The following is a 27200-nucleotide window of genomic DNA, read 5'->3' on the forward strand; positions in this document are numbered from 1 at the left end:
TGTTGTCAGTTGTTTGGGATTGCAGCAGTGAGAATGTTGAATGAGATACTAGATGAAAACATAACTTCTTAAAATTTGTGGGATGCAGCAAAAGCAATGCTAAGACAGAAATTTATAGCATTAAATGTACTAATTAGGACAGGAAATCTAGCACCAATAATCTAAGTTTCCTCCTTAGAAAAGTAGAGAAAGACTGGGCATGGTGGTACACACTTGTAATCCCAGTACTTGAGAGGCTGAGTTCAGATTTTCAGCTAGCCTCAGCTACTTAGTGAGACCCTGTTTCAAAATAAAAAGTAAAAAATAGGGCTGGGGTTGTAGCTTGAAGACAGAATGCCCCTGGGTTCAGTCTCCAGTACTGAAAAAAAAAAAAGGAAAGAAAAAGAAAGAAAGAAAGAAAGAAAGAAAGAAGAGTGTTAAGTAAGAGCAGAGAAAATTAAAAGACTGAAATTAATGAACAATGAGACACAAGGTGCAGTAGCACATACCTGTGAGTATCTGGGAGGCTGAGACAAGAGGATCACAGTGTCAAACCTCTTGTGAAGTAATTTAGTAAAATCTTGTTTTAAGATAGAAAATAAAATAGGGCTGGGAGGACAGCTCAGAGGGGTAAATCCCTAGTACAACACCAAAAAAAAAAAAAAAAAAAAAAAAGCAAGAAAGAAAAGAAAAGAAAGAAGAAAATAAAAATAAAAATAAAAAGGAAAGGGTACAAATTTTATACAAAGAAGTAAAAGGCAAGGCCAAAAGCAGAGATTAATAAAATCAAAACCAAAGATATAACACAGATAAAAGATGTTTTGAAAACACCAGGAAAATAGAATAACCTCTGATAAAACTAACCAAGAAAAAGAGAAGGCACAGATCTGGAATGAAAATGCAACATAACTAAAGACACAATAGAAAGTAGGAAACAGAAGAGACTACCTTGAAAATTTCATGTGATAAATTAGAAAATGAAGGCAAGTAGACAATTTTCCAGAAAAGTATGTTTATAATTGAGAGGATTAAAAATGTTTCTCCTTTGGGAGATGGTGAGGTTTGCTGTTTCTATAAGAAAAAAATCATTTTTAAACCCTATACTTGAATCATACATAGTGAAGGTGGGTGGGCTGAAGGGTGGGCGCTGAAACAGTTGCTGGGGACAGAAGTTAGCTGAAACAAAATGCTGCAAGTCAGCCATCTAACCACTGTGTGGCACTCTGCTTCTTATGCAAAGATCTCTAACAATTGTTAGACTGAGTGCTAAGGAAATAAAATAACAAAATAACACTACTCCCAAAATGTTCCCTATCTTTCCTGATATCCAAGCCTAGATACATTTACACACAAAGTTCTATAAAATAATTAAAAGTTCACAACAGGAAGAGATAAGATAATTTTAAATAGCACATCAAAGGGATACAATATCAGTTATTAAGATTTACAGTAAATAAGCCAGTGTAATACTGACCTAGGAAGAAAGAGATCAGGTGATCAACATATATCACAATGTGATGGACAGCTGTAAAGTTAAGAAGAGACAAGACAAATTCAATGCATGATGGATGCATAGACAACCATTATCTAGATGGGGGGAAAATGAGGTCCTCTCCTGACACTGGGTCAGAAATAAAGGAAGTTCATCTGAAATAGCAAACTACGAGTCACTAGCTTAAAAGAAAGACTTGCTTCTTGCTCATGTTACATGTCCATTACATGACAGCAGAAGACTCTGCTCACTGCTGTCACTCAAGGAGCCAGGTTGAAAGAGCAACAATTACTGTGCCTAGAAATGACTTTCCATTCATAGCTCATGGCCAGAACTGATCATATGGCTCTACTTACTCATAAGGGGAGGGGGGTGATAAAAACAATCCCATCCCATGCCCAGAAGCCAAGAGAGACCTTTGTCAGGGAGCAGTAATGCCAAGTTTAGAGGCCAAGTCTAGGAGGCCCACTGTAACAAACACTCCCTGACATTTTCTGCCACAGTTTTCTTTGCCAACTTCACTCATCATTTTTCACACCTTATGGAATGGAAAGCCTCTCTTTTGTAGACCACTCCTCTCATTAATGATGAGCTCCAAAGACTCTGGCTCCTTAGGGAAGTCAGTGAGCCCAGCAAAGATGTTTCCCATGGGCAAGGTATCACGTTCGTTCTTGGGCACACAAGGCTCTATGTGCAGACTCGCCATTTTCCTCTGATAAATATCACAGGCACTCTGCCAAGCATTTTAGTTATTTCCTGTAATCCAGAGAACAACCTTTGAGATGGATACCATTATCATTCCCATTTTAAGGTGGTCAACTAATATAAAGACAGGTCAAGTAACTACTCAGCTACCAACTGAAAACCAGGCACAGTGTTTGGCACTCAGGGCCATTAAAGATGCCCTGGTAGGTACCCACCTTCCCTTACTGCAGTTTAATCATTCTTAACCTGGCACACTCCTTCCATCCTCCCTCCTCTTTCTCTCTAGGGTCTAGTCCTGAACTCACCAGAGGCTGCCTAAAAGGAAGAATGATTTTCCCTGCAGGATTAACTTGAGCAATGTCACCTTTGTCCTCTCTATTCCATAGCTCTCCAACCTAGAGAATCTTACCAGGTTAGCCCCAAATGACTTCAGGGGTGGAAGTATAAAGGTCATCCCCCCCCAAAAAAATTTATTTTTCATGAACGTTGCCCCTCTTTTTTACTAGAAATTGAACCCAGGAGCACTCTACCTCTAAGATATGCTCCGAGGCGTGCGTGCGTGTGTGTGTGTGTGTGTGTGTGTGTGTGTGTGTTACTGGGGGTAGAACCCAGGGGCTTTCTACCTCTGGGCCCATTTTATATATTTCCAGACCCATTTTATATATTTCTTGGAAACAGGGTCTCACCAAGTTGCTGAGAGCCTCACTAAGTAGCTGAGGCCGGCTTCGAACCTGTGTGATCCTCCTGTCTCAGCCTCCTAAGCACTGGGATTACAAGTGTGTGCCACCATGCCCAGCGTGGCCCTTTTGTTTTTTTATTTTGAACAGGGCCTCAACTAAGTTGCTAATTCTAAAGTGCAATCCTCCTGTCTCAGCCTCCCAAGTACTGGGATGACAAGTACATGCCACTGTACCTGGTTAAGGCTGCCGGCTTGAAGCCTCTTGAAGCACACAGTGACTGTTACTGCCCAACTGCTGAAGCTAGGAGAAAGTCTGGAGAGCAGTAGGAAAGGATTGGACAAGGGGTGTAAGTTTGAGAAATGGGCACAGGAGGAGGAAATTAAGATCTTCTGACCACTAGCGGTAAGTGTATGCATTGACTTGTCCTCCCAGTAATTTATATGTCCAAACCCTTGCCCTCAATATGATGGTTACTTGGAGATGAGGCTTTTGGTGATAATTAGGTTTCGAAAGGGTCATGAAGTGGCTCCTCCTGATGGGCTTAATGTCTTTATGAGAGATACCAGAAAGCTTGTCTTTGAGTGTTCTCTCTGTGCCATGCGGAGGCACAATGAAGACACAGTGAAAAGTCTGCAGGCAGAAAGAGGACAGCTGTGACCTGAGTATGGTTTGTGCACATATGAAATTTCCTCCCCATTGTGAGGGATTAAGAGGTTGGGAATTTAAACTGACTGTGGTGTCCAGATGGGACCTAGGAAAGTGATTAGGATTGGATAAAATCATCCGGGCAGGTTCCCAGGGTTGAATATTAGTATTCTGTATGAGGAAGAGAGCAAGAAACACACTTACATGCCCCCCTCCCGTCTCCTGTCATGTGATGCCCTGAGCCATCTCAGGACTCTGCCAGGAAGAAGGCCATCACCAGATGTGGCCTCATCAATTTAATCCAGAATTGTGAGTCAAAATAAACCATCTTTCCTTTAAAACTTAACCAGTCTGTGGTATTGTGTTATTAGCAAAAGAAAAAAGACAAAGGCCTTACCAGAACACAACCATGTTGGTACCTTGAACCTTGTGCTAACAGCCTCCAATCTGTGAGAAAATAGATCACTGCTGTGTAAGCCCCAATGTCTAAGGCATTTGTTGTACCATCCCCAGTGCACTGGCATTTTACATCTTATCTAATTTACCAGTCTACTGTATTTGTTTTATAAATGTTTAAACTGAGCTCCAATTGTCTAATGACTTATAGAACTACTGCTTTTACTCCAATAATGTCTCCTACAAAGCACAAGGAGTCTAATTTGTTCTGGTTCTGACTGTGACAGTAACTAAACCTATCTCTTGGATGAGTTCCTAATTTCCTCTAAGACTAAGTACACTCTTCTGACATTAGAAGACTTAAAGAAGATGCTCCCTAATGCATGCTTGCTGCACAGTGACTATTTAAGAATGCACAAATTAGGGGAAAATAAAAAGATTATTTGGTTTTATATTCCTGCTATGAAAAGAGTATCACTGTTGTGAGTATATATGAATGTACCACTTTGAATCTCACTATGATGTACAATCATATTGTACCAATAAAATTCTAAAGAGTGATTTAAAAATAAAAAGGTATCATTGCACATCATACAAATAACAAAGCAGAACAAAGTCTAAATAAAATATTCTGACTCCAGGTCTCACCAAGTCACTGGGGAACAAAATTTGCATGTGCTGCCATTGGCTATGTTGATGTGGCCACAAAATCCATCCGGCCCTAATTTCAAAAGAACTTCCTCTGAGTCCAAGCAATGGTTAAAACAAATGAAACAAACAAACAAACAAACAAACACACACACACCTCAGGAACAAGAGCCTCGATCTCACAAAAATAAAGATTCCCACCCTACTCATCCTTTATTCCAATTACAACCTTATTGTTATAAGCAAGTTTCATCTAGCTTCTAGTAAAGATCATTTAGTGTTATATGGAACATTTTAATTTCCTAGTCAAAACTGGATTTTCACAAACTAGAAATGGTAAATAGTACTTTGTTTTAGAAATCTGAAGGATACAAAGAAAGATATTCTAATATTAATACAATGTTACTTATATAGCACTTTTCACAAATATATATATGAGATATTATATGAAAATATTAAAAAAAATTTTTTTTGTGGTACTGGGGTTCCTGGAAACCCTTGACCTCTGGGTTACACTCCCAGACCTATTTTTTATATTTTTTTAAATTTGGAAACAGAGTCTCTTAAGCCAGCGAGGCTGGCTTCAACCCAGTGCAATCCTCCTGTCTCTGCCTCCCAAGCACGGGGATTACAAGTATGCGCCACCACACCCGGCTTATAAAAAGATTTTAAAAAAGAGACATATGTCTATAAAGAAAAACAAAATCATGCCATTCACAAGAAGATGGGAAGACCTGGAGAACATTATGTTCAGTGAGATTAGCCAAGCACTGAAAGAGAAGGGACATATGTTTTCTCTAATATGCCCAAACTAGGGATTATTAGGAATATCAGAGGGACTTCAGATAATGGAGGGTAAACTGCAGCAAAGCTGAAATGAAAGGGTAGGAGATGAAGAAGGCTGAGGTTGATTAATGGAGGAGCTACATTCGAATATGTGTACAAATATGAATGTAGCATGGTTAACCTGGACACTCATTGTTGGGAGTGGGGAAGAGGAAGTGGGGGGGGCACCAAGCACAGTCTGATTGTATGCCATTTTCAATATGATCCACATAAAAATAAAAAAGAGATGTATGATATTCAGTATCCCTGGCTCTATTAATGGAACTTCAACTATGTCTAAGTGAAATCCAAAAGCTCAGGTGAGCTTTATATTAGAAAAGAAGATACAGGAGGAGGAGGAGAAGAAGAAAGTATTTAAATGCAGTGCAAAAAGGTAAGCAGTAAACAAGGTCACTAAGAGAATACAATTACCATTTCCCATTAAAAGAGTGTTTTGGGAGAATTTTCAGGTCATCATAGCTTGCTGAAAACTAATATGTGATTTCACTCTTTTGCCATGATACCAGAGATTTGATTCCAAAGACTCTGGTGGAAGGGGAGTAAGGTAGGGAGACTACAGGAATGGAAAGGAGATAGCTCATGAGTTGGTAATTGTTGAGAAGAATATATTATATGTTTCCTATTCTTTCTAATGTCATAATTTGAAAATTTTCTCCATCCAAAAGCTTTAAAATTTTTATACATTCTTGCTAAACAAATTTAATTATATCCCCCAAATAAAGACTAGTACCTTCCAATCTTTGAATTTTTGCTTTTACAGAAATAACAGCTTCAAAGGGTGAAACTCTCAGCTTAAAGCATGTGCCAGTCAGTGTTTCAATGAAGAGCTCCATCGTATCATAGAAAGGAAGTTTGTAGTAGAATGGTCCCACATTATCTTCATTGAAGAATGGAGGCTCTTTTCTGTCATCCATCACTTTGCTTTTTCTATGTCTTCTAGAATATTTTGTAGACAACTGTATTCCAATTCTAGCCAAATCAGCATTGAACATTGGTAATATGTATCATGGTTCATGTTTTGGGTTTTGTACCTAAAAACCAAGAATATAAATATGCATATTTAACAAGCCTATATGAAAGTCTCATTCTTCCATAAAGATTTTAAAAATAACTCTGGCCCAAATGAATCTTCCCGACAGCCCTAGAATTCATGTACATGTGTGTATGCATGCCTGTGTGTACATGTGTGTGTGTGTGTGTATGGTACTGGAGATTGAACCCAGGGGCATTCTATCTCTAGGCTAAACTCCCAGCCCTTTACTTTTTTGAAACAGGGTCTAAGTTGCTGAGGCTAGCCTCAAACCTGTAATTCTTCTGTCTCAGCTTCTCAAGTACCGGGATTACAGATGTGTACCAACACACTCAGCTAAGAATAGATATATTTTTGATATTTTATTGTATCTTACTAGAACTCATATATCCTAATATATAGTAGTACATAGTCATCAAATACTTTTTTTTAGTGATACTGGGGCTTCAACTTAAGGGCATTCTGTGTCTGAGTTATACCCTCAGTCCTATTTTACTTTTCTTTGAAAAATGGTCTTGCTAGGTTGATGAGAGTGTCATTACTTGCTGAGGCTGTCCTTGAACCTATGATCCTCCTGTCTCAGTCTTCCACGTATTGGGATTACAGGTGTACACCACTACATCAAGCAGAAAATACTTTTGATGTTAATGATATTTAAACCCAACACATCAGTATAGTTTTGAAAGATTTTGAAAAATATAAGCATATTATTTTCCAAAGTAAATTATGTCATCTAAACATATAAAGCCTAACTTTACAGCCACTGTACATTTGAATCACCTTGAATAAAAGGAACAACAACAGTCTTAATAGGTCCTTTAAAAACAGGACTTGACAGGCCGGGCGTGGTGGCGCATGCTTGTAATCCCCGCACTTGGGAGGCAGAGACAGGAGGATCGCGCAGGTTCGAAGCCAGCCGTGCACGCTGGCTTAGGAGACCCTGTTTCCAAATAAAAAAATGTAAAAATAGGTCTGGGAGTGTAGCCCGGAGGTAGAAGGGCTTCCAGGAACCCCAGTACCACCAAAAAAAAAAAAAAAAAAAACAGGACTTGACAAAATAACCAGTTAGCATTTGGGTTTCCATAGCATATCTATCATTATAATATTAAAAGGGGAGCCGGGTGTGGTGGCGCACGCTTGTAATCCCCGCGCTTGGGAGGCAGAGACAGGAGGATCGCGCAGGTTCGAAGCCAGCCGCGCGCATTGGCTTAGGAGACCCTGTTTCCAAATACAAAAATGTAAAAATAGGTCTGGGAGTGTAGCCCAGAGGTAGAAGGGCTTCCAGGAACCCCAGTACCACCAAAAAAATAAAAAATAAAAAAAAATAAAAGGGGGTTAATATAGGTAATAGGTATTAGATAATCTCTATCCTCAAACATAAAATGGCCAATGAATATGAGAGGAAATACACCAAATAGAAGTATTAAGATAAATTACAAATATGAAATTAGCAGCACAGGGATGATCAAACTTATATATTATTATTATTATTATTATTATTATTATTATTATTATTATACTAGGGATGGAACCCAGGGGAATTCTACCTCTGAGCTACACCCCAGCCCTTTTTTTTATTCTTTATTTTTGAAACAATCTCACTGAGTTGCAAAGGGCCTAAGTAGCTGAGGCTGTCTGCGAACCGTGATCCTCTGGTCTCACCCTCCCAAGTACTGAGATTACAAGCGTGCACCACCATGCCTGACTGATAAAATATTATTATACTTTGTAAACGGAGCCCTGAACTTAAACTATCAAGATAATGCACACCTTTCAGGAAAGGTGGGGGAAACCTTTTTTGTAAAGTTGCTTTATTGAGGTATAATTTACATACTTTCAAATTCATTCAAAGTCTTAAAATTTACTGTTTTTACAGTGTATTCAGTTGTGCAGCCATCACTACAGTTACTTGTGTATGTGTTAGTGGTAACTGAACCCAGGTTCTGAAACATGCTAAGCACTCTACCACTGAGACACACTCCAATCCCTACAATAATTTTTTGAGCATTTTCCTCACTCCAGAAAGGAACTCTAAAACCTATTGCAAGCCAGGCGGGTGGCGCACGCTTGTAATCCCGGTGCTTGGGAGGCTAAGACAGGAGGATCGCACGAGTTCGAAGCCAGCCTTGGCTACTTAGTAAGACTCTCAGCAACTTAGTGAGACCCTGTTTCCAAATAAAATATAAAAAAAGATCTGGGAGTATAGCCCGGAGGTAGAAAGCCTCTGGGTTCCACCCCTACTACCACCAAAATAAATAAATAAATAAATAAATAAAAATAAAAATAAATAAATAAATAAAATAAAACCTATGCTTCCAAATTTCCCTTTGCACCCCTCAGACCAAGGGAACTACTATTATTGGCCAGTTCTGGACAGTTCACATAATTAAAATCCTATAAGATATGATCTTTTGTGACAGGCTTCTTTCACTTAGCTTAATGTTATGTTTTTAAAGCACATCCATTTTTTTGCATCAATCCACCTTTAATGTCCAAAAGAGGCATGGATGCAGAGCACAGATGTGTCACGGCCTCAGCCCCTGCTCCATAAATGAGGGAGAGATAAACACAAACTAAACACTTCCAACTGGCCACACAAAGTCTGGGAGGGCAGGGACAAAGAGTTTTGGACATTCATAAAAAAATAAGAGCTAAAAATCAAATAACCTTATACCAACTGAAGGACTGATGTAGGGAACTCAGTCACCACCCCAGCTCCCACACTCCCTCACAAGCATCAGTGAGCTAAGGGCTTGGGGAAGGAGTGGCCTCCTGTCCCCTCACCAACCCAAGAATTGACTGGAAACAAGGATGAGCTGGATTCCCCACGCCCCACAGGAGTTTTGAATGTGACTCATGAGAATCAGCAGCTCAATTAGCAACAGGAACCCCACCCAAACCCTACCCAGTCCTATGTCATCAATATACAAGATTTCCCCTACATCCTCTCTGGAAGGTCCTCTCATTCCTAGCCCTACTCCATTTCCTGGTATTTGGGGCTTCATGTTCATCCATTTTCTAGGATACATTTTTATTTTTTGGTACTGGGAACTGAACCCAGGGCATTTTACCTCTGAGCTACACCATGAACCCTATTTTTTAAATTATTTTTTTTTCTTTTGAAACAGGGTCTCCCTAGGTGGCTGAGAGTCCCACTAAGTTGTTGAGATTGACAAACTGTGATCCATCTCAGCCACTCAAGTACTGCCATGCCTAGCACTGTATTCATTTTTATTGCTGAATAATAGTCCCCTGTATGGCGTTGACAGGCATTTAGGTTGTTTTTCATTTTGGGGTATATGAATAATGCTAAGATGAACATCCAGTTATACGTTTTTGTGTGGATATGTTTTCTTTTTTCTTTGATACAGCTAGGAGGAAGTTTGTTGGGTTATGAAAAACTCTAGGTTTAGCAATTTGTGAAACTATCAAACTGTTTTCCAAAGTGGCCTGAACCATATTGCAGCTCTAGCAATAATGAATGTGGGTACTAATTTCTCCACATCATTGCCTGTCAATACTTTTATCTTTTTTCTTTCTTTTTGAAAATTTTTAGTACTGGGGATGAAACCAAGGGGCACTCTACCTCTGAGCTACATCCCCAGCCCTATTTTTTATTCTTTTTATTCTTTTTTTTTTTTTTTTTGTAGTACTGGGGATGCAAGCCAGAGGCAATCTATCTCCAAGCTGCACTCTCAGCCCTATTTTTTATTCTTTATTTTGAAACTGGGTCTCACTGAGTTGCAGAGGGCCTCACTAAGTAGCTGAGGCTGTCTGTGAACCTCAATCCTCTGATCTCAGCCTCACGAATGCTGGGATTACAAGTGTGTGCCACCACGTCTGGCTTTTTATTCTTGAAACAGAATTTCACTAAGTTGCTGAGAGCCTCACTAAGTAGCTGAAGCTGGCTTTGAACCTGTGGGATTCTCCTGTCTCAGCCTCCCAAATTCTGGGATTTCAAGTGTATGTCACCATGCCAGACTTATTTTTTATTTAGAAACAGGGTCTCCCTGAGTTGCTGAGGGCCTTGTTAAATTGCTGAGGCTGGTTTTGAACCTGGGATTCTCCTGTCTCAGTCTCCCAAGTACTGGGATGACAGACGTGTTGCCACCACACCCACCTTTGTGGATGTTATGGGATAGGGAACCAACTCTGTTCTTTTGCATGGGGACAACCAGTTCCAGTATCAATTGTTGGCAAGACTGTTATGTCCTCATAAAATTGTCTTGGACTCCTAGTATAAAACCACTTGTCTCTAAATGTGAGGTTTTATTTCCAGGCTCTTAATGCTATTGCATTGGTCTGTATGTCTACCCTTATGTCAATACCACACTGTTTGATCAATGTAGACTTGTATTATATTTTGAAATTTAAAAATGGAAGGCCTTGTTGGCTATTTTTTATTTTTTTTGGTGGTACTGGGGATGGAACCCAGGGGCATTCTACTTCCATGCTACACCCCCAGCCATTTATTTATTTATTTATTTATTTATTTATTTATTTATTTAGTGGCACTGGGGATGGAACCCAGAGGCTTTCTACCTGTGGGGCTATACTCCCAAACCTATTTTTAAAACTTTACTTGGAAACAGGGTCTCACTAACTTGTTGAGAGCCTCACTAAGTAGCCGAGGCTGGCTTTGAACCTGTGTGATCCTCCTGTCTCAGCCTCCCAAGTACTGGGATTACAAGCATGTGCCACCATGCCCGGCTTTATTATTTATTTTAAAAATTTTTTTGGAATTTATTTATTTGCATTTAAAATGGACAGTTGACAAAGATTGAACAGAAATAATCTGAACGTGGGAAAATACAGTCAACATTACTGTAACAGGTTTATTTGACTGAACAAAATCTCTTAAATGCTATCATTGATTTGAAAACTGTATGCTCCTTACTTTTCTAAACACATGGTTGTATAATGAACAATATACTGTTCTTTCCTGAATATATAAAATTAAATTACCAATTATGAAACTAATACATCTTTTCTTTAAATGCTTTTTACAGACACGTTTTCAATAGTGGTATAGTTTAAGAGATGTTTTTCATTCACAAATTAAACAACAATCTGTCCAAAAGGAATTGATAGCTTCTAGGTTCATAGTGCAAATAAAAATCAAGAATGCAGCAACTGACATTTCTAAAATACAAAACAGGTAAAATTCTTAGACATTTCATGAAGAAAGCTTTACTAAGCAATGACTGCAATATTGTTCAAGTTCCTGAAGTGTTTATTGTAGTCAAGGGCATATCCAACAACAAATTTGTCTGGAATTTCAAATCCAACAAAGTCTGGTCTATATCCAACACTTTGAGGGGTCCTTTTCACCAGCAAGCTTGCTGCCTTGACCATCTTTGAACTGTACTGCTTAACCAAAGAAAGCAAAGTTTGCATTGTTTTGCCAGTGTCAATTATATCTTCAGCAATCAAGACATTCTTTCCAGTTAAAGTTGAGAGATCATCTCCACCAATTACTGTTGACTGGTCATTACAATAGCTCTTCAGTCTGATAAAATCTAGTCATAGGAACGGACCTATCACTATTTCTCTTCAGTGCTTTAATATAATACAGTATGTCAGCAAAGATTTTTATTTTTTTTCGGTACTGGGGATAAAACCCAGGGGCATTCTACCTCCAAGCAACAACCCCAGTCCTATTTTTCATTCTTTATTTTGAAACAGGGCCTCACTAAATAGTAGTTGAGACTGTCTTTGAACTGCAATCCTCCTATCTCAGCCTCCCAAATGCTGGGATTACAAGCAAGAGCCACCAGGCCCAGCTCCAGCAAAACATTTATAGCCTTCTTGAGCACACAGAGGGCCACAATGTGAAAGCCTCCCACCTCCTTTATCACGTCTTGAGCATGCCTTTCAATCCTGTCCATAATTAGTTCATGAGGAATAAACACCTTTTCCAAATCCTCAGCATAATGATTAAGTATACAAAATAAATCTAGGTCATAGGTTGCTTTATCATCACTAATCACAATGCTGGGGCTGCCAGTTGCCATAACCGAGCAGGCTAGCATGTGGACGGACTGCAGTCTGAGGAGGAAGTAGGTAGACAGGAGGAGCAGGCGGTGCAGGCAAGCCCTGAGGTTTCCCTAAATGCTCCAAAGCAACTGCTCCTTATTCTTTGTTTTGAAAACAGGGTCTAAGTTACAGAGGGCCTAAGTAGTTGAGGCTGGCTTGAACCTTTGATCCTCCTGTCTCAGATTTCAGGAGTATAGGGATTACAAGTGTGCGACACCACACCCAGCTCGTTGGCTATTCTGAAAAATCTTCACTTCCCATATAAATTTTAGGATGAGCCTGCCTATTTTGCAGGTTTGAAACCTGCCTCAGCAACTGAGGCAGCTGGGATTTTGATAAGGATTATGTTGAGCTGTGATCAGTATTGATGGGGAGTCTTACTGTATTAAGAACATTGTCTTATAGTTCATGAGCATGCACTGTCTTTGTTTATATCTTGATTTCTTTCAGGTTGGTTATTTATTTATTTACTTATTGGTGCTTGGGATTGAACCCAGGGGCATTCTACCACTGAATTATACCCGCAGCCCAATTTTTTTTTTTATTCTTTATTTTGAAACAGGGTCTAAGTTGCAGAGGGCCTCACTAAGTAGCTAAAGCTGGCAGCAAACCTGGATCCTCCTGTCTCAGCCTTCCAACTATTAGGATTACAAGCAAGCGCCACTATGCCCAGATATTTTGATTTTTAGGTTATGAATTGGATATTCTTTTGAGTTTATTCCTAAGTATTTTAGTCTTTCCAATGCTATAATAAATGGAATTGTCATTTATGGATTTTTTCACTGTTTATAGGAGAATAAATGACATTAAAACATATACACAGAGTATTGGAGGGATAGGTACTAAGGATTGAACTCAGGGGTAATCAACCTCTGAGCTAATTTATTTCTAAAAAGGGTCTAAGTTGCTAAGAGTATAAGCTGCTGAGGCAAGTTTCAAACCTGCAATTCTCCTGTCTCAGCCTCCCAAGAATTAGGATTATGGGCATGCCCAGCACACCAGGCTGACTTTAAAATATTTACCTTGTACACTGCAACTGTGCTGATCAGTTGATTTCATTCTAATAGCTTATTTCAAATTTTCTAATATATAAACCCTTGTACAGGATCACATTATCTGAAAATATAGTTTTATTTTTTCCTTTCTCATCTATATGCTCCCCCCCCCCCCTTTTTGTGGTACTGGGGATGGAACCCAAGGGTATTCTACCTCTAAACTACACCCCTAGAGCCATTTTTCAGTTTTTTTTTTTTTTTTTTTTGGTGGTACTCAGGTTCCTGGAAGCCCTTCTACCTACGGGCTACACTCCCAGACCTATTTTTTATATTTTTTATCTGGAAACAGGGTCTCCTAAGCCAGTGCGAGTGGCTGGCTTTGAACCTGCGCGATCCTCCTGTCTCTGCCTCCCAAGCGCGGGGATTACAAGCGTGCACCACCTTTTATTTTTGAAACAGGATCTCATTGAGTTGTGAAGGGTCTAAGTAGCTGAGGCTGTCCATGAGTCGCGATCCTCTGTTCTCAACCTCCTGAATGCTGGGATTACAAGTGTGGGCCACCATGCCTGACTTGCCCTTGCTTTTTTCTTGCTTATCTGACCTTAGAACCTACAACATAAGATTAACTACAAGTGGGCTGACTGGGTATCTGGGTATCTCTGTTCCTGATTGCAGGATGCCATGACATCAGCTGTGGGGTTTTCATAGATCCTTTCTCAGGTTGAAGAGTTCCCCTCTAGTTTTACTTGTTTACATATTTAGTTTTTTGTTTGAGATGAAGGTACAGATTTTGTCAAATGCTACCATTTCTTATTACTGCTACTAACATGGCATGTTACCTTAATTTTTATATGTTGAATCAACCTTACATTCTTGGAATTTGTGTACATAATGCTTTATATATGTTGCTGAATTTGGTTTGGTAGGATTTCTGAGTCCATAAATCATAGGAGATAATGATTTGGAGTTTTATGTTTCTGTATGGTTTTGCTCTGAGGCTGAAACTGGCCACATAGAATGTGTTGTGAAGTTCCCTGAAGATGGGTAAACTTCTGAATGTAGTTCAGGATGGGCAAGGCCTCAAAGTGTGAGAAAGATATTAGTAAGTAATTCTAGGTGAGCATGGAAGTGTGAGTCAAAAATAAAGATGGGATATAAATTTACATTTTTTTTCTACCAAAATGAGATGTCACAGAAATTTTTATAGAAATGTCTTTAAAGGAATATTTATTTATTTATTTTGTAGCTGGGATTGAACCCAGGTACATTTATCTCTGAGCTACACCACCAGCCCTTTTAAATTTTTATTTTATTTTTATTTTATTTTGGTGGTACTAGAGGTGGAACTCAAAGGCTTTCTACCTCCGGGCTATACTCCCAGACCTATTTTATATTTTATTTGGAAACAGGGTCTCACTAAGTTGCTGAGAATCTCACTAAGTAGCTGAGGCTGGCTTCAAACCTGTGCGATTCTTCTGTCTCAGCCTCCCAAGCGCGGGGATTATAAGCATGCGCCACTACGCCCAGCTTAAAATTTTTTATTTTGAATCAGGGTCTCACTAAATTGCTGAGGCTGGCCTCAAAACAATCTCAGCTTCCCAAGTAATGATATTTCAGGCATGTGTCACTGTGCCTAGCAAGGAAGTTATTTAGTTTGTGGCTTGGTTAATAATCACTTTAAAAGCATGATATTCCCAAGTCATTTAAACTCTGGACATTGGAAAGACTCCTGAAACCCAATACACCCAAAACAAATCCTCTTTCCCACAAGCTCCTCCTTGTTCTGCAGGCCTCCATCGTCAAGTCACTAGAGCCAGAAATCCAGGCATCATCTCACCGCCTCCCCATCCTCATGACATCTGGAGGTGCTCAATCTTGACATCACAGCGTAACACTTCTGTCCTGACACCCTCTCCATTCACATGGATTAGGACTTAGCTTCAGGGCTTTATTAGTTCTCAACTGAGCCATTTTCAAAGCCTTGATTCCTATAATTCACACTTCTAATCCATCAGTTATCTTTTTAACTTCTGGAAACAAAGTTTAAGAAAACTTAATTGGGGTAACATTTTATCACACTATCCACTATTTACTATCTGTGTTTAAGGAGGGGAAAAGGTCACACAAGGTTCTAAGATCACATTAGACTGCACTGACAGCAATGAGGGAAATGAATCTAAGTTAAAGACAAGCCTTTCCTCCTCCTATATCCTGCACCACATAGTGTATGTTACAACGCGAACCACCACACCATTATCACCAAAAACCATGGTTTATATTAGGTGTACATCCTTTGACTTGGAAAAATGTATAAAAACATGTATTCAATATTATAACATCCAAATAGTTTCACTAGCCTAAAAATCCTGTGTTCTGCCTATTGAGCCCCCTCCCCACTCCAACTCCTGACAACTACTGATCATTTAATGTCTCCCTAGCTTTGCTTTCCCCAGCATGTCAGACAGTTGGAATCATGCAATATATAGTCTTTTCAGATTGGCTTCTTTCACTTACTGATATCCATTTAAAGTTCGTGCACATCATCTCATGGCTTGATGGCTTTTCAGTGCTGAACTATATTCCACTGTCTGGATGTAGCACAGAGTTTATTCATTCACCTGCTGACAGATATCTTGGGTACTCCCAATTTAGGTCAATTATGAACAAAGCTGCTCCAGATGTTGTATTCAGGTTTGTTTGTTTGTTTTGCCGTACTGGAGATGGAACCCAGGGGCATTCTACCTCCAAGCTATACCCCCAGTCCTATTTTTTATTCTTTATTTTGAAACAGGGTCTCACTGAGTTGCAAGGGGCCTCACTAAGTTGCTGAGGCTGATCGTGAACCTAGATCTTCCTGTGTCAGTCTCCCAAATGCTGGGATTACAAGAGTGTACCACCACGCCCAGCTAGATGTGTTTAAAATACATTTAAAAAAAAATTTTGCAGATCTGGGGATGGAACCCAGAGGCATTTGACCTCCAAGCTACACCCCCTGCCCAATATTTTATTCTTTATTTTGAAACAAGACCTAAGTAGCCGAGGCTGTCTGTGAACTGTGATCCTCTGGTCTCAGCTTCTCAAATGCTGGGATTACAAGCATGTGCCACCAGGCCCGGTTAAATACATTTTTTTTTTTTTGTGGCAGTACTGGGGTTCCTGGAAGCCCTTCTACCTCCAGGCTACACTCCCAGACCTATTTTATATTTTTTAATTTGGAAACAGGGTCTCTTAAGCCATCATGGCTGGCTTCGAACCTCCTGTCTCCACCTCCCAAGCGCGGGGATTACAAGCGTGTGCCACCACGCCTGGCTTAACATACATTTTTAACTGAAAATTTCAAGGAATATAATTGCTGGATTATATGATGAGTATGTTAAGATTTTAAGAAGCTGTCAAATAATATTCCAAAGTGACAGTACCATTTTGCATTTCTGTCAGCAGGAAATGAGAGTTCCTGTCACTCCATATCCTCAGGAGTATTTTGTACTTTCAGTGTTCTTGATTCTGATCATCCTCAGCAATTATGTACTAGAATCTCATTGCTGTTTCAATCAGAATTTCCTTAATATTATACAAGGAGAATAGTTATCTTTTGAAAGAGTAGAACCAATGCTATTATTTCTCAGCTCAACACCAAGAAATGGTGTCCCACTACCTACGGAATAACAATTAAGACTCCCTAGAAAGGCTTCTGTGGTCTTGCATCTCACCTGCCAGTCCCTCTTTGCTATTCTACATCTCATTCAAATCCTTCTCACAGTTTTGTCCTCTAATCATTTACACCTGCAACTTTGGAAGAGCTCAGACTCCACATCCTTTTTCCTACTCTGCCCTATTCATTGCCAACCCTACCTGCAGCTGCATAATAAGGGCCCAACCTCCCTCCCTCCCCTGTGGTACTAGGGATTGAACCCAAAGGAATTCTAATGCCAAGATACACCCAGATTTGTTTGGAACAGGGTTTCATTAGGTTGCTGAGTCTTGCTATGTTGCTAAGGCTGGCCTTACGCCCGTGATACTCCTGTTTTAGCCTTCCAAGTCCTGGGATGACAGGTGTGCATCCCTATGCCCAGTTCTGATAATCTTTCATGGCTCACTCAAGGGGGTAGGGATGTAGCTCAGTGGCAGAGCACTTGCCTAGCATGAGAGGGGGCCTAGATTCAATCCCTAGTACCATACACACATGCACACCCAGCTCAAATATAAATCATCCTATAAAGCTTTTTATATTTATTCTCTTTTGCACCACTATGTTGTACACTGTATCCATGGATACATGGAAAAATACATGGATTTTTTCCCTTACTAAACTATAAACTAAGAGAGACAACATCTGATTTACTTCTCTATCATCTAGCAGTGTTCTTCATATACTGAACAAACAAGTTTATTCAATGACTGAATTTAAATAACTACTTTCTTATTTGGTCCTCAGAAAAAAACTGTGATATAGGTAAGATATTAACATTGTCTTAGAGATGAAGAAATGTTGGTTATACTCCAAAAGTTTGTTGGCAGAAAATGATTGATTTCCCATCAATCATTTTCTGGTTCACTGCAAAGTCCACCAAAATGTATACAACTCATGACACACAGGCACATATACGCGTTTCTGTTGTAGTGGGGGAATTTTCATAATACTAACAAGAAAAGCAGTTATTTTGAATGCTGTGACACTATTTATCAAAATGAGTAATAGAGTAAAACAGTACTGTGTTATCATAGTGATAGTGGCAAAAGGCTATTACTGCTAAAAGCTAAATGAGTTGTATTGCTCAGGTTTTGTTCTATATTTTCTCTTTTTCTTTGATACTGGGAATCAAACCCAGGAACATTCTATTTCTGACCTACACCTCTAGCTCATTTTACTTTTTGTTTTGAAACAGGGTCTCATTAGGTTGCTGAGAGTCTCACTAAGTTGCTGAGGCTGGGCTTGAACTTGTGATTCTCCTATCTCAGCTTCCCAAGTTACTGGCATGACAAGTATGCACCACAGTGCCCGGCCTTATATCTTTTATAGTGAATTCTGGGCGGGAGATATAGTTCAGTGGTACATTTGCAAAGTACTGAGTTCAATTCCCAGCTCCACAAAAAACAAGCATTTTTTTTTTTTTCCTACAGTAAAATACCTGTAGGAAAAATGATTCCCTATGGAGCTCTAGAACCCTAAGTTCCCTCTCATTTTAACTATTTGCAAAATAAGATTTTTGTTAACAGGCAGGCTCCTAACATACTTATCATGCTAAATCAAATATGAGTGCTACAGAATGATCAGTGTAGCAGTTCTAGCAACAGAAATCTTGTGTCAGAAATGCTGAAATGCACATTCCAGAAAAAGGTACAGGTGAGCATTTGGGAAACTTGGGGACAGAGGATATAAAGAGCATTTCTTTCACCACAGCTCTCTTCCATAGCAATACCCTGAAAATAAGAAACAAGCTGGAGGAAGATAGAGGATATAGATCTGGAAGTCTTCCGACTAGAATAAGAATAGATAAAGTGAATACAGGCTAGAAAAAAATGAGCAACAAAGTACAGTTCTAGTTATGCTGGAACTTCTACCCATAAATTTGGGCCCAGTTAATGAAATTATTTCCAATATACAAAAAAAGAATCAAGGATGGTAACCACACTGAGAATGTTTGCCTCTACAAAACAACAGTAGAAGTCATCATAGCAGAGGACAAAAATGAGGCCATATATTCTGGTTAAACCAGAATGGGGGCTAGAGGAGCAAATAGAAGCTCCAGTGGGCCAAAGACTTAGCCATACTTCCCCAACCCAAAGATAGGGTAGGAAATGACACAAGTTAAAAAACAAAACACAAACAAAAAGCCAGACATGGTGGTGAATGCCTGTAATCCCAGTACTTGGGAGGCTGAGACAGAATGATAGCTAGTTTGCAGCCAGCCTCAGCAACTTGGTGAGACCTTGTTTCGAAAATAATAAAATTGGGTTGAGGATACAGCTGGGAGGTAGAATGCCCCCCTAGACACACACACACACACACACACACACACACACACACACACACACACACACACACGAAAAAGTTGGGCATGGTGGCTTATGCTTGTAATCCCAGTACTTGGGAGGCTGAGACAGGAGGATAGCAGGTTCAAGGCCAGCCTCAGTAAGTAGTGAAACTCTTATCAACCTAGCGAGACTGTTTCAAAAAATAAAAATAAAATAGGGTTGAGGTGTAGCTTGGAGGTAGAATGCTTCTGGGTTCAAGCCCTAGTACTATAAACAAATAAAACATATCCTGCTATTAAGAGTAGTGACAAAAATTTTTCTAAATCAATTTCTAAAACATTTGTCACTTTTTGGAAAAAGCCCCAAAACACAGTCACCAAAGATGAAAATGTAATTCAGAAATATGTAAGGCAAAAATAGCATTGAATAAGTAATTTCAGTAATTGGAATTGGCTTTACCCTCTCATCCCCATCCCCCTTCTTTTTTAAATGGTACTGGCGACTGAACCCAGGGGCATTCTATCTCTAAGCTACACTTCTTGCCTGATTTTTAATTTTTTTTTTTTTTTTAGTACTGGGGATTGAACCCAGACATTTTACCTCTGAGCTACACCCCCAACTCTGTTTTATTTTTATTTTGAAACAGGGTCTTGCTAGTTTGATCAGAGTCTATTTGCTGAGGCTGACCTTGAATCTGTGATCCTCCTGTCTTAGTCTCCCAAGGGACTATAGGTGTGTGCCATCAAGCCCAAGTTGATTTTTAAATTTCTTATTTGGAAACAGGGTCTCACTAGGTTGCTGAGAGTCTCACTAAACTGCTGAGGCTGGCTTTGGGCATGCAACCCTCCATTCCCAGCCTCCCAAATACTGGGATTACAAGCATGTGCCACTGCACAGGTTCTCACTCTCTCTTCTAAAACTGTTTACCACTGCCAACTGCGGTGGGCGCAGGTGTGTGATACCAGTAAGTATGAGACTGGGACCGAAGAAATGCAAGTTCGAGGCCAGCCTGGGAGCTCAGCGAGACCCTGTTTCAATATAAAAAGTAAAAAAGGACCGGGGATGTAGCTCAGAGGTAGAATCCCTCTAGGTTCTATCCTGTTACCACTACCCCTCCCCCCCCAAAAAAAACCACCCCAAAATAAAGGGCAGTTACCTTTTAAACTTTCCCCCAACATAAAGACAACCACAGTGTGATGTGGCCATTAAAACTGCTGCCCCAGATCTACACGCACTGATGTGTGTAAACACCCCGGCCGTTTTCAATGCAAGCTACAGAATGCCTTGCCCCGAAGGAAGCCTGGGTGAGTTGAACTTCAGCCCGGAGTCCCCTGGCGAGAGACGACAGTCAGCGCGGTGGCCGCGCACGCTTTCCACGTCCTGCACCTGGACGGCCGAGTCACCGGAGCTGACTCGCGCCGCCGAAACGCTCGGGCCTGGACCGGGGGCAGCGACGCAGGGCCGGCCCGCTTCCCGGGCTTGTGTCCAGGTAACCGCGGGGCCGCGCGGCGAGGGTGGAGGACGGGCTGCTCGCCCGGAGCCCTCCCCGGCAGCCCGCTCGTCCGCCCTCACCGGCTGTGGCCCGTCGCTCCCTCCCTCGCTCTCTAGCTCGCACACTGACCAGGACGCGCAGCTCCGCTAGCGACGCCGCAGCAGGCGCTGGCTCACAACGCCTCCCCCCGCCCCTTTGTGACGCCAACAGCCAATCGCTCGCCTCCGCTCTCGCTGCCGCCCAATTAGTGGGAACGGGGCGGGGCCTGGCCACCGACGCGTCGGTTGCTCGGAAGCCGGGCCCCGCGGCCTTGGGTGACGGTGGTCGGTTGGGAGAGACCCGGATGTGGTTCCTTTAGGACAAGCCGGGGACACCTGGCCCGGGCCCCAGCGTGCTGTGGGGGACGCACCGCGCACCTGCCATGGCGTGCTTGGAGCCTCGGTGGAGCGGCCCAGGAGCGCCGTCCCTGGGACCCACCGACGGCCATGGGTGGCCTCTCTCAAGCCTGGAGCATTCCTAGTGCGTTCTGGCCCTTGAAAGAACCCTCTTTTGCACCTGCCGTCTTGTAATATTCCTGGCCTCCATGAGCTCGTGTTTAAATAGGGACATTACCCTGCTTGGCCAAAGACAAGCGCAAGAGCAGGTAACTCTGTAGGCCTCATCAATTTATTGCTTATCCACAGTACCAGGGATGGCGGGCCAGGCAGTAGAGAGCACGCCCTGGGCACAAAGTCCAGTCACTTTTCTTGCTTCCAAGCTGGTGAGCTGAATGTAAACCTTAAGGGGTTTCAGGACAACCTGTGCCATCCAGCCTGACGGCCTCCTGCTTCCTTCTTGGTTTCTAAAGGACTTTTAGCTCCTCACCAATCCAGTAGGTCTCGGCTGACGATCTCACTTTCACTGCACAATGGAGCATCCTCAGTTTTGATGACTCAGGAACCAGCCCAAGGTGAACCCAACACCTCATTATTCTTCCATCTTCCATCTCTCTCATTTTCCTCTTGGTTCTTACCTGCCAGCCTCCACAGTTCAACAACTATTGAGAATTCACTGGGGTGTGGATGATGAAACCCCTTACTTTGGTCAGCCTGTCTTGCCACTGGCTCCTCCTCCTCCTCCTCCTCCTCCTCCTCCTCCTCCTCCTCCTCCACCAGCCCAAGGTGAACCCAACACCTCATTATTCTTCCATCTTCCATCTCTCTCATTTTCCTCTTGGTTCTTACCTGCCAGCCTCCACAGTTCAACAACTATTGAGAATTCACTGGGGTGTGGATGATGAAACCCCTTACTTTGGTCAGCCTGTCTTGCCACTGGTTCCTCCTCCTCCTCCTCCTCCTCCTCCTCCTCCTCCTCCTCCTCCTCCTCCTCCTCTTCTTCTTCTTCTTGGTACTGGGGTTCCTGGAAGCCCTTCTACCTCTGGGCTACACTCCCAGATATATATATATATATATATATATATATATATATATATATATATATATATATATATATAAAATTTTTACTCGGAAACAGGGTCTCTTAAGCCAGCGAGGCTGGCTCCAAACCAGCGTGATCCTCCTGTCTCCGCCTCCCAAGTGCGGGGATTACAAGCGTGAGCTACCACGCCCAGCTCACTGGTTCCTTGCTTAATGGTAGAATGAAACCCCTCGAAGTCAAGAGACATGATGGGAATTGTCTTTGTATATAGAGTCAAAATAGTGTCTGATGGAGTCTTAATTACATAAACTGAGTTTCCCAACTCTGCCTCCCCCAATTCAGAGTATCGACAACGTAGGCTTTGGAGTTAAGCAGATTTCAGTCTTGGCTTCCAACACCAAAAACTCTATTTCTTGACCAAGTCATTCATTCTTAATTGTATTTCTGTTATAGGAGATTCAATCTTCAGGGGCAGTCTATCCCCAAGTTCCAACCCAGCCCTTTTCAATTTTTTTTTTTTTTTTTAAAAGGGTATTGCTAGGTTGCTGAAAGTTCTGCTTCATTGCTCAGGCTGCCTTCAGAACTGCCATCCTCTAGCCTCAGCCTCTCAGGTACTGGAATTACAGGTGCATGTCATGTGGGGCCCCAGGTATTAATTTTTCACTTACCATTTATCAAGTGCCAGATGGTTACAAAGGTCTTTACACCTTCTCTCTCCTTTGCAATCCTGCAAGATTGGTACTGAAATCTCTGGTTCACAAAGTAAGAAACAGAGCTAGGAAGGTAAAACAATTTGCCTACAATTAAACAACTCTAAGTAGAAGAGCCAAATTTGAATCTCAGGTAAAATACAAAATCCCAATCTCGTTCCATTATTCCACATAATTCCCAGAGTTTAGCTTCATCTGTAAAATTAGGACATGATCTACTTGGCTCAACTGTATAAATCAGAAATGAGCTGGGTTTGGTGGTGCACACTTGTAATCCCAGTACTTAGGAGGCTGAGATAGGAGGATCACAGGTTTGCAGTTAGCCTCAGCTACTTAGTGAGGCTCTCCACAACCTAGTGAGACCCTCTTTCTAAATAAAGACTTAAAAATAGGGCTGGGGGTGCAGCATTTAGAAGGCTGAGACAGGAGGATCATGGTTCACAAACAGCCTCAGCTACTACTTAGGCTTTTTGCAACTCAGTGAGAAGCTGTTTCAAAATAAAGAATAAAAAATAGGGCTGGGAGTATAGCTTGGAGGTAGAATGCCCCTGGGTTCCATTCCTAGTACTTCAAGATGAATAAATAAATAAATAGGGCTCAGAGGTATAGCTCAGAGGTAGAATGCCACTGGGTTCAATTCTCAGTACTGAGGGAAAAAAAAAAAAAAAGAATAAAAAGAGGGCCTAGGATGTATGTCAGAGGTAGAATGCTCCTGGGTTCAATACCCAGTACCATAAAAACAAAACAAAACAACAAAGATATATAGCACAAAAAGCAACTACAATAGAACTTTTTGCAGTAAGTTCCCACACCCTTTCAAATCTCTAAGCATAGCAGTTTGCATGTTTCTAATGCTACTGTCTCCTGAATTCCCTAAGCTAATGAACCAATCTAATGACTGGACATACACTGGTGGCTCTAAAAGAAAACAACTTCAACAAAAAAAAGAGGTGCAAATGGCTTGGGGGGGGGTGTAGAAAACTAATAAGTGGCATCTCCTGCCATCAAGTCACAGCAGAGCAGGGCACACAGCTGACCTGTGGGAGCCATGCAAAAGCTTTGGCTCCAGGTATGAGTAACTCCCAGTGCCCAAGGAAAAAGTTGATGACTTCAGGATTTGTGAGGCCAACCTGGCTGGCCTACAATATTTGTGCCATGCTTACATACTGAATACTCAGCAGCAATACAGTACAGTGTGGGAGGCACAGCTGGGACAGAGGCAAGCTATGCATGATCCATGTGGCTGAGAGCTACTGCACTGGATAGTGCAGACACAGAACATGTCCATCAATGCAGAATCCCAGGGACAGTGCTGCTCAGGACTATTTTCATCTTAAGTTCTCTCTGCTAGTACTATCTGGGTTCATTCTGCTGCCTCCACCAAGACAGAGCCCCAAGGATGGAGATGGATGCCTCAGAACAAGGAGCAGGAAGTTGTTTCTGTAAAGGGGTGGGTGCAAAGCATCTTGGGCTGTGGGCATCCAGTCTGCTGCAATACTCAATTCTGAAGGCAGCCACAGACAACAGGTCAAGCAATGAGTGTGACTGTTTTCCACTTAAACTTTATTTATATAATCAGACAAGTGGACGGCCGTGTATTGTAAATCTTTCCTTAGAGAATTTACAGAGGTGTCTTTGGAATTCAGTTGAAACTTCCTCTTATAAGCCAAGACTCATGAAGTATAATCTCTCATCTCCTCCTCTTTCACTTTTCCAAGGCGCTAGCGCTAAGGGTTTCCCGCTGCATAACAAAGACCCCAAGTCATCTGCTGCCTCTGGATTCCTTACCTACCGGTGGAAACCACAAGTTTCTTCTCTAATCTTAATGTGGCCAACACCAAGACTAATAAATCCAAGCCAGCCACTGTTTTGTGGTATTAAGCATGGTTAAAATCAGTACAGAAAAATACTAAGTACACTGGGTAAAAGGTTAGCTGTTTCAGTATTTCCTCTTTATAATCCAGTTAAGACAACGAACATGGAGAGAGTACCACTAACTCACAGACATGACTAACGGTTGAGATGTGGATGCCCTATATGATCTATGGGCCTCCAAAGGCGTTCAGGGGATCATCAAATATGTCAGACACCTTGTGCTCAGATCTTGCTTCTGGCGCTGCCTGTGCAGGCTGGCTTTTTGGCTTGGCTGTCTTAGTCTGAAGAGCAGAGGAGAAGATATCATCTTTGAAAAGAAAAAGAAAAAGAGAGTTCCTGAACAAGCAAGACAATGGGCACTTTTAAGACACATCCATACAAACCACCAAAGACCTAATTCTGGTAACATATAGAAGTCAAGCCTCTTATAGTCCTAGCTCAATTACCTTATTAGGTGCAAAACACCTAATAGGTCTCTTCCAGAACAAATTTCTTACCTGCAAAAGGTGTGTATGTGTGTGTAGGAGAGAAAGAAGGGTGACTGGATCTCTACCCAGCCCAGGACCTTACTGTCTGGGTCACTGGACTTATTCCTATATTTTTATCACTTTGGATTTTTTTTTTGGTGGTGGTACTAGGGATGGAACCCAGGGGTCTTCTACCTCTGGACTACACTCCTGACCTGTTTTTTATATTTTATTTGGTCTCACTAAGTTTCTGAGAGCCTCACTAAGCAGCTGAGGCTGGCTTTGAATCTGCTTGATCCTTCTGTCTCAGCCTCTTAAGTACTGGGATTAAAAGCATGCGCCACCACGCCCGGCTGCATTTATTCGAGGCATCTCAATGGTAAAAATGAAGTCCTTGTGAATCTACCCGTTTAGGGTTTCCTTGACTCTAAATATTGTCTTAGTTATGCTTTTTACTGTTATGTTACTGGATGATTCTATCATGCCAAAATTTTAGCATGTAAAGATAGATGTACACAAATGAAAAAGAGCACAGTATCAATTTTAAGAGAAAACTTAGAAACAATCTAGACTACCATTAATAGGCTAGTGGCAGCTGGGCGTGGTGGCGCACGCATGTAATCCCAGCATTTGAGAGGCTGAGACAGAAGGATCATGGATCGTAGACAGCCTCAGCTACTACTTAGGCCCTTTTGCAATTAAGTGAGACCCTGTTTCAAAATAAAGAGTAAAAAATTGGGCTGGGGGTGTTGCTTGGAGGTAGAATGTCCCTGGATTCCATCCCCAGTACCACACACACACACACACACACACACACACACACACACACACACACACACACGCTAGTGTCTAAATAGTAGTATTATGTAATCACTAGCATCAAGGAAGGAGTTCTCTATGTACTGAGATGGAAGGAGGTTTAAAAAGCGGCCAGACATGCTGTTGCATGCCTGTAATCCCAGTACTTAGGAAGCTGACCCAAGAAGACCACAGGTTCTCATTTAGGGAGACCCTGTTTCAAAATAAAATGGGTCTGAGAATACAGCTCAGAGGTAGAATGCCTCTAGGTTTAATCCCTAGCACCTCCCACCAAGTGGCTAGAAATGGGGTTGTCATTCAGTGGTAGCCCACTTGCCTATCATGTGTGAAGCCTTACATCTGATGGCCAGTCCTTTGCCCCCGACAAAAGTGACCAAAAGCAACATTAGAACAGAAAAAATGGGCACATATATGCATATAAAGATATATTAACATCACCATGTCTGAAAAGATATACCAAATTGCTAATACTTGTAACCTCTAAGTGTTTTTTCTTTTGCTTTCTAATTTTCTAAACGGTATGGCTACTACCATAAGCAGGCAACACAACAAGTGAACAGTAAGAATTCTCTAGGTCAAATGTAGAAAACCACTTACCCATATCATCATCAAATATAGACTTAGCTTCTAATTTCTTTTTGAACTTTTCTTTTGGTTTTACAGTAAGGTCAGCAAAGATATCAATGTTATCATCAAATAAGTTGGCTTCCAAAGTTTTCTCCTTCTCTCTTTTTTTATGTGAGGGTTTAATGGCTTCCGTAGCAAATATGTCATCCTTTGTTAAGCCAAAAAAAGCAAAAAAATTTTAAGTAAATTTATTTCCTTACTAAAAACACTTTAACAAGCTTTCTGGAAATGCAAAGTGCCAGGGTGTTTGGGATTAGACCTGCCTCTAATTGGAAGGTGCTACACCTCAGATCTTGGCCTGGCCTGGTCTTTCTCATGTTTTTAGTTGCAGCTCAAATGAAGGACAGACCTGCCACTCAGCCCCAG

At 41.3% G+C, this 27200-nt stretch overlaps 2 protein-coding genes and 1 pseudogene across 3 annotated transcripts in view; all 3 read right to left on the bottom strand.

The window, feature by feature from the left end:
- The window catches only part of ZFAND4 (zinc finger AN1-type containing 4), a gene marked incomplete at both ends in the record, with an annotated part of 41963 nt that extends 35580 nt beyond the window's left edge, over positions 1–6383 (bottom strand). Inside the window, one exon of the mRNA XM_080694160.1 lies at positions 6122–6383. Within this exon, the coding sequence (XP_080550286.1) occupies positions 6122–6383 (262 nt within the window). The remainder of the gene's footprint in view (positions 1–6121) is intronic.
- Positions 6384–11614: 5231 nt separating this feature from the next.
- LOC308262377 (hypoxanthine-guanine phosphoribosyltransferase-like) lies at positions 11615–12435 on the bottom strand (annotated as a pseudogene). Its single transcript has 2 exons — positions 12238–12435; positions 11615–12029 (listed from the first exon to the last, which is right to left on the bottom strand). The product of its transcript is annotated as a hypoxanthine-guanine phosphoribosyltransferase-like (transcript).
- A 12653-nt stretch (positions 12436–25088) lies between these two features.
- Positions 25089–27200, bottom strand: part of WASHC2A (WASH complex subunit 2A) — a gene marked incomplete at both ends in the record, with an annotated part of 58758 nt that continues 56646 nt past the window's right edge. Inside the window, 2 exons of the mRNA XM_080694801.1 lie at positions 25089–25228; positions 26805–26982. Coding sequence (XP_080550927.1) covers positions 25089–25228; positions 26805–26982 — 318 coding nt within the window. The remainder of the gene's footprint in view (positions 25229–26804; positions 26983–27200) is intronic.

This window comes from Muscardinus avellanarius (assembly GCF_963383645.1).
Source record: "Muscardinus avellanarius genome assembly, chromosome: 4".
NCBI classification, from domain to species: domain Eukaryota; kingdom Metazoa; phylum Chordata; class Mammalia; order Rodentia; family Gliridae; genus Muscardinus; species Muscardinus avellanarius.